The sequence below is a fragment of the Anomaloglossus baeobatrachus genome, unplaced genomic scaffold, assembly GCF_048569485.1.
Source record: "Anomaloglossus baeobatrachus isolate aAnoBae1 unplaced genomic scaffold, aAnoBae1.hap1 Scaffold_2945, whole genome shotgun sequence".
NCBI lineage: Eukaryota > Metazoa > Chordata > Amphibia > Anura > Aromobatidae > Anomaloglossus > Anomaloglossus baeobatrachus.
The window spans coordinates 28,228-38,048 of record NW_027442388.1 but is presented as its reverse complement, the minus strand read 5'-3'; the positions used below and the strand labels follow the sequence as shown (position 1 = coordinate 38,048).

At 51.5% G+C, this 9,821-nt stretch overlaps 1 protein-coding gene across 1 annotated transcript in view; it reads left to right on the top strand.

Moving 5' to 3' along the window:
- Positions 1-685: 685 nt before the first annotated feature.
- Positions 686-9,821, top strand: part of LOC142267330 (phospholipase ABHD3-like) — a 16,834-nt gene continuing 7,698 nt past the window's right edge. Inside the window, exons 1-7 of the mRNA XM_075332330.1 lie at positions 686-752; positions 2,891-3,007; positions 4,424-4,584; positions 4,690-4,872; positions 5,750-5,795; positions 5,865-5,977; positions 8,237-8,410. Coding sequence (XP_075188445.1) covers positions 2,906-3,007; positions 4,424-4,584; positions 4,690-4,872; positions 5,750-5,795; positions 5,865-5,977; positions 8,237-8,410 — 779 coding nt within the window. The 5' untranslated portion in view covers positions 686-752; positions 2,891-2,905. The remainder of the gene's footprint in view (positions 753-2,890; positions 3,008-4,423; positions 4,585-4,689; positions 4,873-5,749; positions 5,796-5,864; positions 5,978-8,236; positions 8,411-9,821) is intronic.

Below are 9,821 nucleotides of genomic sequence, written 5' to 3'. Positions count from 1 at the left end.
TAGAATTCTCCACTGTTTTATCATTGTTACATTACTATTGTTCTCTGTATTCTATTATTAGAATTCTTCACTGTTTTATCATTGTTACATTATTATTGTTCTCTGTATTCTAGTATTAGAATTCTCCACTGTTTTATCATTGTTACATTATTATTGTTCTCTGTATTCTATTATTAGAATTCTTCACTGTTTTATCATTGTTACATTATTATTGTTCTCTGTATTCTATTATTAGAATTCTTCACTGTTTTATCATTGTTACATTATTATTGTTCTCTGTATTCTATTATTAGAATTCTCCACTGTTTTATCATTGTTACATTATTATTGTTCTCTGTATTCTAGTATTAGAATTCTCCACTGTTTTATCATTGTTACATTATTATTGTTCTCTGGATTCTATTATTAGAATTCTCCACTGTTTTATCATTGTTACATTACTATTGTTCTCTGGATTCTATTATTAGAATTCTCCACTGTTTTATCATTGTTACATTACTATTGTTCTCTGCAGTATTTATTACACTGAAGCAGGAGTTTCTATAGTAAATGCATGAATGGCTTTACTTTCCTTCTGGCATGACGTCCTGCTCTCTGGACACTGAGGGGTTAACAAAGCTTCCCATTAGAAAGATGGCTGCAGAGGTGTCGTGTGGGCAGGGCTTGTGCCAGTGCATGATGTGAGTGTCTGCGCTGTCACATTCAGAGGAAGCCCAGGACTGAACTCTAGAGCCGGAGCACAGTGCTGCAAGGTACAATGGTGCAGGGTACAGTGGTGCAGGATAGAAGGGTGCAGGATAGAGGGGTGCAGGGTACAGTGGTGCAGGATAGAGGGGTGCAGGGTGCAGGATAGAGGGGTGCAGGGTACAGTGGTGCAGGATAGAGGGGTGCAGGGTGCAGGATAGAGGGGTGCAGGGTAAAGTGGTGCAGGATAGAGGGGTGCAGGATACAGTGGTGCAGGATAGAGGGGTGTAGGGTAAAGTGGTACAGGGTACAGTGGTGCAGGATAGAGGGGTGCAGGATAGAGTGGTGCAGGACAGAGGGGTGCAGGGTAAAGTGGTGCAGGGTACAGTGGTGCAGGATAGAGGGGTGCAGGGTAAAGTGGTGCAGGGTACAGGGGTGCAGGATACAGTGGTGCAGGATAGAGGGGTGCAGGGTAAAGTGGTGCAGGATAGAGGGGTGCAGGATACAGTGGTGCAGGATAGAGGGGTGCAGGGTAGAGGGGTGCAGGGTACAGTGGTGCAGGGTACAGTGGTGCAGGGTAGAGGGGTGCAGGGTACAGTGGTGCAGGGTAAAGTGGTGCAGGGTAAAGTGGTGCAGGGTACAGTGGTGCAGGGTAGAGGGGTGCAGGGTAGAGGGGTGCAGGGTAAAGTGCAGGGTACAGTGGTGCAGGGTAGAGGGGTGCAGGATAGAGGGGTGCAGGGTAAAGTGCAGGGTACAGTGGTGCAGGGTACAGTGGTACAGGGTACAGTGGTGCAAGATAGAGGGGTACAGGGTACAGTGGTGCAGGATAGAGGGGTACAGGGTACAGTGGTGCAGGATAGAGGGGTGCAGGATAGAGGGGTGCAGGGTAGAGTGGTGCAGGGTAGAGGAGTGCAGGGTACAGTGGTGCAGGATAGAGGGGTACAGGGTACAGTGGTGCAGGGTAGAGGGGTGCAGGGTAAAGTGGTGCAGGATAGAGGGGGGGTGCAGGGTACAGTGGTGCAGGATAGAGGGGTGCAGGATACAATGGTGCAGGGTACAGTGGTGCAGGGTACAGGGGTGCAGGGTACAGTGGTGCAGGATAGAGGGGTGCAGGGTACAGGGATGCAGGGTACAGGGGTGCAGGGTACAGGGGTGCAGGGTACAGGGGTGCAGGATAGAGGAGTGCAGGATAGAGGGGTGCAGGATAGAGGGGTGCAGGGTACAGTGGTGCAGGATAGAGGGGTGCAGGATAGAGGGGTGCAGGATAGAGGGTGCAGGATTGAGGGGTGCAGGATTGAGGGGTGCAGGATTGAGGGGTGCAGGATAGAGGGGTGCAGGATAGAGCGGTGCAGGATAGAGGCGTACAGTGGTGCAGGATAGAGGGGTGCAGGGTACAGTGGTGCAGGGTAGAGGGGTGCAGGGTAGAGGGGTGCAGGGTACAGTGGTGCAGGGTACAGTGGTACAGGGTACAGTGGTGCAGGATAGAGGGGTACAGGGTACAGTGGTGCAGGATAGAGGGGTGCAGGATAGAGGGGTGCAGGGTACAGTGGTGCAGGGTAGAGGAGTGCAGGGTAGAGTGGTGCAGGATAGAGGGGTACAGGGTACAGTGGTGCAGGGTAGAGGGGTGCAGGGTAAAGTGGTGCAGGATAGAGGGGGGTGCAGGGTACAGTGGTGCAGGGTACAGTGGTGCAGGATAGAGGGGTGCAGGGTACAATGGTGCAGGGTACAGTGGTGCAGGGTACAGGGGTGCAGGATAGAGGGGTGCAGGATAGAGGGGTGCAGGATAGAGGGGTGCAGGATAGAGGGGTGCAGGGTACAGTGGTGCAGAGTACAGTGGTGCAGGATAGAAGGTTGCAGGATAGAGGGGTGCAGGATAGAGGGGTGCAGGATAGAGGGGTGCAGGGTACAGTGGTGCAGGATAGAGGGGTGCAGGATAGAGGGGTGCAGGGTACAGTGGTGCAGGATAGAGGGGTACAGGATAGAGGGGTGCAGGATTGAGGGGTGCAGGATTGAGGGGTGCAGGATAGAGGGGTGCAGGATAGAGGGGTGCAGGATAGAGGGGTACAGTGGTGCAGGATAGAGGGGTGCAGGGTACAGTGGAGCAGGGGCTGTGTGACAGCCATCATCTCATTGTTACATTCTTTCTGCTGATGATTGTTACATTGTTTCTGCTGCTTTTTGTGCAGTCTGTGCTTCTCTTCCTCAGGCGGCAGCAGGAGACATGCAGGAGGTCCCACCTGAGGTCCCACCTTTTGGCTGGACCCCCCTGTTTCTGGGTGTTGGGGTGAGCTGGCTGCTCTATTACTGGACACAGATATGTCGGGTCAGTACTTGGTTGCGGAGCTTCTGCTCTGATCCTGACCCCATCTTCTCAATCCTCCGGCCCCTCCTCCTCCCGACCTGTCCTCTATTTCTCACTTATTCTTTAGATTCAGGTTTCACTAAGTGTTTAGAATCATAAAACCTGCAGTAGCTGAAGTGACCCACGAAAACTGCAGCAGAACCGCCTGCACTTCACGTGGTCTGTGCCACTCTTTGTAATCAAGAATCCCATACAACAGAGAACTAACCAAAGACTAGAGATCATTGATCTGTCCTCCCCAGACTCCTCTGTCATCCTCCTCCAGATGTCTCTGTCCTCTCCCAGACTTCTCTGATCTTCTCTCGACTCATCTGTTCCTCTCCTCCTCCAGACTTCTCTATCCTACTCCCTCCAAGCCCCTTTGTCCTCCTCCTTCAGACTTCTCTGTTCTTCTCCAAACCTCTCTGTCCTCCTCCAGACTCCTTTGTTCTCCCCCTCCCCAGACTTCTCTGTTATCCTCCCCAGACTTCTCTGTCCTTTTCTAGACTTCTCTGTTTTTTTCCTTCAGACTTCTATGTCCTCTTCCTCCTCCAGACTTCTCTGTCCTACTCACTCCAGACCCCTCTGTCCTCCTCCTTCAAACGCCTCTGTTCTTCTCCAGACTTCTCTGTTCTCCTCCTTCTCCAGGCTCTTCTGTTTTCTTGTAGATTCCTCTATCCCCTCTTCCTCTAAACTCTTCTTATTTTGACTCCTGTTCTAGATGTCTCCCTCTAGAGCCTTATGAACATCCCACTGGACTCCTCTATTCTCCTCCCTCCAGATGCCTTTGTCCTCCCCATCTTCCACACTCCTCTGTTCTTCTCCAGACGCCTCTGTCCTCCTCCACTAGACTCCTCTGTTCTTTTCCAGAATCTTCTGTTCTCCTCCACCCTCAGACTCCTCAGTCCTCCTTTAGAATCCTCTCTCCTCCTGCACCAGACTATTCTCCTTCTTTATACCCCTTTTTCCCCTCTTCTAGATATCACCCTTTAGAGGCACATGAACATCTCCTGATCTGTCTTCCCTCTGGACTCCTCTGTTCTCCATGCCTCCCAAACTCATTTTCTTCATAATCCTCTGTTCTTCTCCAGACTCCTTTGTCCTTCTGACTCCTTTGTCCTCCTCCACTAGACTTTTCTGTTCTTTTCCAGAATCCTGTTCTCCTCCTCCTGCACCAGACTCTTCTCCTTCTTTAGACCTGTTTCCCCTCTTCCAGATGTCGCCCTCTAGAGCACTAGTAACATCTCCTGATCTGTCTTCTCTCTGGACCCCTCAGTGCACTCTAGAGAGATCCTATGTATAAGACATTCCATTTTTGCTAAATGATTTGTATGTTACTTCTCTTACTCTCCCTGTATCTCTGCCATGTTGGTAGATTTATCTCTGCTGTCCTTGTAGAGACCGCGCCTGGTGTCCTCGGGGCCCTTGCGCCAGTTCCTGGAGTCTCACTGTCCAGTAGTGATGGAAAAGTTCTGCCCGACTTTCTGGTGCCATGGAGGACGACTACAGACCATTGTGGGGGCCATGTTGGTCTCCAAACCTCATGTGTCCTACAGAAAGTATGTGACCCCTCCTGCACTCATTGTTCACATACCTGAAGATGTCATGTGAGTGCATGGAGTCCTCCATAATTATTACTGTCACCTTGTGGTTTCTCCATGCAGTGAGGTCATCAGCACTGAGGATGGGGGCCAGATATCCTTGGACTGGATAGACAATGAAGAGAGTTCCCACTTTCCGGATTCTACCTCTCGGCCCACTGTTATCCTACTGCCAGGCATCACTGGAAACAGTCAGCAGTCTTATATACTGCACCTGGTGAGCCAGGCCCGCAGCGATGGCTACAGGTGAGTGGACACAGGATGATGCAGTGCCAAGGATGTGACCACAGGATGATTCGCTGCCGAATAGGTGTTCACAGGATGATGCCGTGCCAGGGATGTGACTACAGGATTATTCAGTGTGGAGCAGGTGGCCACAGAATGATGTGTGTCAAGGAGGTGGTCACAGGACGATGCGGTGCTCAGGAGGTGGTGAACAGAATTATGTGTGTCAAGGAGGTTGTCACAAAATGGTGCGGTGCTGAGGAGGTCACAGGATGGTGCGGTGCCGAGGAGGAGATCACAGGATGATGTGGTACCGGGAAGGTGGTCACAGGATGATGCGGTGCCGAGGAGGTGGTCACAGGATGGGGAGGTGCCGAGGATGTGGTCACAGGATGATGCGGTACCGGGAAGGTGGTCACAGGATGATGTGGTGCTGAGGAGGAGGTCACAGGATGATACGGCGTTGGGGAGGTGGTGAACAGGATGATGTGGTGCTGAGGAGCAGGTCACAGGATGATGCGGCGTTGGGGAGGTGGTGAACAGGATGATGTGGTGCTGAGGAGGAGGTCACAGGATGATGTAGCGTTGGGGAGGTGGTGAACAGGATGATGTGTGTCAAAGAGGTGGTCACAGGATGCTGCTGTTCTGGGGAGGTGGTCACAGTCTGATTTGTTGCCGAGTATGTGGTCACAGGATGATGTGGTGCCGAGGAGGTCAACACAGGATGATGTGGTGCCGAGGAGATGGTCACAGGATGATGTGGTGCAGGGGAGGTGGTGAACAGGATGATGTGTGTCAAGGAGGTGGTCCCAAATGATGCGGTTTTGGGGAGGTGGTCACAGGATGAAGCGGTGCTGGTGATTCATCCTAACATGGCGTCTTTGCTCCTTCCTGACAGGTGCGTTGTGTTTAATAACCGTGGCTTCGGAGGGGAGAAGTTGCTGGTAGGTAGCCATCACATATGACCCATGTGGAGACGTTGAAAGGTGGTGACATTTTCCATGTCTCCACAGACTCATCGCACTTTCTGTGCAGCCAACACAGAAGACCTGGCCTGGGTGGTCAACCATGTCCACAACTGCCTCCCTGTAGCTCCTTTGGTGGCTGTGGGGGTGTCAATGGGAGGGTAAGTGGCGCATCAGGTCTTCAGGCTTATAAGAGTGAGTATGCTCCATACCTCATGGATTTGAATGACAGCCAGGGTCCTCCAGGTGCAACTAGATCTGTAGCCAACCTGTGATGTGGGTATGATGGACAACACTTGGGGTCGGGTGATAAATGGTGTCACTTGAAAGATGTGACTAGGACCTGGCACTGCCCTCCTGGTACATCCAGCTGAACATCATCTACAAGGATAACACCGAGCGACTATAAATGACCTTTACACTATGCTCCAGTCACAACAAAAGCAGATACTAACCCTGTACTGACCCCAATCCTGACCGTCATCACCTGTACTGACCCCGCTTTTGACTGTCATAGCCTGGACTTACCCCGCTCTTGACCGTCATCACCTGTACTGACCCCGCTCCTGACCGTCATCACCTGTACTGACCCCACTTTTGACTGTCATAGCCTGGACTTACCCCGCTCCTGACCGTCATCACCTGTACTGACATTGCTGACCATCATCACTTGTACTAACCCAGCTCATAACTGTCATCACCTGTACTGACCCCACTTTTGACTGTCATAGCCTGGACTTACCCCGCTCCTGACCGTCATCACCTGTACTGACATTGCTGACCATCATCACTTGTACTAACCCAGCTCATAACTGTCATCACCTGTACTGACCCCGCTCCTGACCGTCATCACCTGTACTGACCCCGCTCCTGACCGTCATCACCTGTACTGACCCCGCTCCTGACCGTCATCACCTGTACTGACCCCGCTCCTGACCGTCATCACCTGTACTGACCCCGCTCCTGACCGTCATCACCTGTACTGACAGTGCTCCAGACAGTCATCACCTGTACTGACCCCGTTCCTGACAGTCATTACCTGTAGTGACCCCGCTCCTGACCGCCATCACCTGTACAGATCTCGCTTCTGACCATCATTACCTGTACTGACCCCGCTCCTGACCGCCATCACCTGTACAGATCTCGCTTCTGACCGTCATCACCTGTACTGACCCCGCTCCTGACCGTCATTACCTGTACTGACCCCGCTCCTGACTGTCATTACCTGTACTGACCCCGCTCCTGACAGTCATTACCTGTACTGACCCCGCTCCTGACAGTCATTACCTGTACTGACCCCGCTCCTGACAGTCATTACCTGTACTGACCCCGCTCCTGACCGTCATCACCTGTACTGACCCCGCTCCTGACCGTCATCACCTGTACTGACCCCGCTCCTGACCGTCATCACCTGTACTGACCCCGCTCCTGACCGTCATCACCTGTACTGACCCCGCTCCTGACCGTCATCACCTGTACTGACCCCGCTCCTGACCGTCATTACCTGTACTGACCCCGCTCCTGACCGTCATTACCTGTACCTGTACTGACCCCGCTCCTGACAGTCATTACCTGTACTGACTCCGCTCCTGACAGTCATTACCTGTACTGAACCCGCTCCTGACAGTCATTACCTGTACTGAACCCGCTCCTGACAGTCATTACCTGTACTGAACCCGCTCCTGACAGTCATTACCTGTACTGACCCCGCTCCTGACCGTCATTACCTGTACTGACCCCGCTCCTGACAGTCATTACCTGTACTGACTCCGCTCCTGACAGTCATTACCTGTACTGAACCCGCTCCTGACAGTCATTACCTGTACTGAACCCGCTCCTGACAGTCATTACCTGTACTGAACCCGCTCCTGACAGTCATTACCTGTACTGACCCCGCTCCTGACAGTCATTACCTGTACTGAACCCGCTCCTGACAGTCATTACCTGTACTGAACCCGCTCCTGACAGTCATTACCTGTACTGACCCCGCTCCTGACAGTCATTACCTGTACTGAACCCGCTCCTGACAGTCATTACCTGTACTGAACCCGCTCCTGACAGTCATTACCTGTACTGACCCCGCTCCTGACAGTCATTACCTGTACTGACCTCGCTCCTGACAGTTATTACCTGTACTGACCCCGCTCCTGACAGTCATTACCTGTACTGACCCCGCTCCTGACCGTCATTATCTGTACTGAACCCGCTCCTGACCGCCATCTCCTGTAAAGATCTCGCTTCTGACCATCATATGTATTGACCCCGCTCCTGACCATCATCATTGGAACTGCTTGTGATTGACCTTGCTTCCTGACCATCGCATACATGAACCCTGTTATTTTTCATCACAAATATTAACTCTGCTCACCATCACGCATCCTCTTTTCACTAACACAAATACATTTTTTCTCACTTTTTAGAATGTTGCTGTTAAATTATTTGGCTGCAACTGGTCACAAATCTCAGCTCTGTGCAGCTCTGGTCTTCTCCACCCCGTGGAATGTCTTTGTGTCCACCAGTTCCCTGGAGCAGCCACTAAACTACCGGTTATTCAATCGCTCACTGGTTATCACACTCCGGGACACGGTGAACAAGTAAGAGACATCTTAGCAGCAGCTTCTCCATCATGACTTAGCTCCTAGCCTCTTATCTTCACTTTCACAACCTCTCAGCCTCTCTTCATCGTGTCCTCAGCCCCCTGTCTCTTTTCTTCCCCTTCCCCAGCTCTCAGCGTCTCTCCATTGTATCTTTGGCCCTCAGCTTCTTTTCTTTCCTTTCCCCAGCTCTCGGCCTCTCTCCATCGTGTCCTCAGCTCCTAGCCTCTCTTATTCCCATCTCTCCATTGTGTGTTCAGCCCCTAGGCTCTCTTCTTCCTCTTCTCCAGCATCTCAGCATGTTTCAATCGTGTCCTCAGCCCCTGGTCTCTTTTCTTCCCATTCCCCACCTCTCAGGATCTCTTTATCTTGTCCTCGACCCCTGGTTTCTTTTCTTCTTTTTCCCAACCTCTATGGATCTCTCCATCGTGTCCTCAGCCCCCTGTCTCTTTTCTTCCCCTTCCCCAGCTCTCAGCGTCTCTCCATTGTATCTTTGGCCCTCAGCTTCTTTTCTTTCCTTTCCCCAGCTCTCGGCCTCTCTCCATCGTGTCCTCAGCTCCTAGCCTCTCTTATTCCCATCTCTCCATTGTGTGTTCAGCCCCTAGGCTCTCTTCTTCCTCTTCTCCAGCATCTCAGCATGTTTCAATCGTGTCCTCAGCCCCTGGTCTCTTTTCTTCCCATTCCCCACCTCTCAGGATCTCTTTATCTTGTCCTCGACCCCTGGTTTCTTTTCTTCTTTTTCCCAACCTCTATGGATCTCTCCATCGTGTCCTCAGCCCCTGGTCTCTTTTCTTCCACTTTCCCCACCTCTCAGGATCTCTTTATCTTGTCCTTGACCCCTGTTCTTTTTTCTTATTTTTCCCAACCTCTCTGGATTTCTCAATCGTGTCCTCAGCCCCTGGTCCCTTTTCTTCCACTTTCCGAACATCTCAGGTTCCCTCTATTGTGTCATCGACCCCTGGTTTCTTTTCTTCCACTTTCGTCAGCTGTCAGCATCTCTTTATCTTGTTTTTGACTCCTGGTTTCTTTTCTTCTTTTTCCCCAGATCTCAGGATCTCTCTATCGTGCTCTCGGCCCCTGGTCTTTTTTCTGTCTCTCCATTATTTCCTCAGCCCCTGGTCTATTTTCTTCCCTTTCCCCAGTCTTAGGATCTCTCTATCTTGTACTTGACCCTTGGTTTCTTTTCTTCTTTTTCCGCACCTCCCAGAATCTCTCCATCATGGTCTCAGCCCCTGTTTTTTTCCCTTTCCCCATATCTCAGGATCTCCCCATCGTGTCCTCGACCCCTGGTTTCTTTTCTTCCACTTTTGTCAGCTGTCAGCATCTCTTTATCTTGTTTTTGACCCCTGGTTTCTTTTCTTCTATTTCCCCAGCTCTCAGGATCTCTCCATCGGGCTCTCAGTCCCTGGTC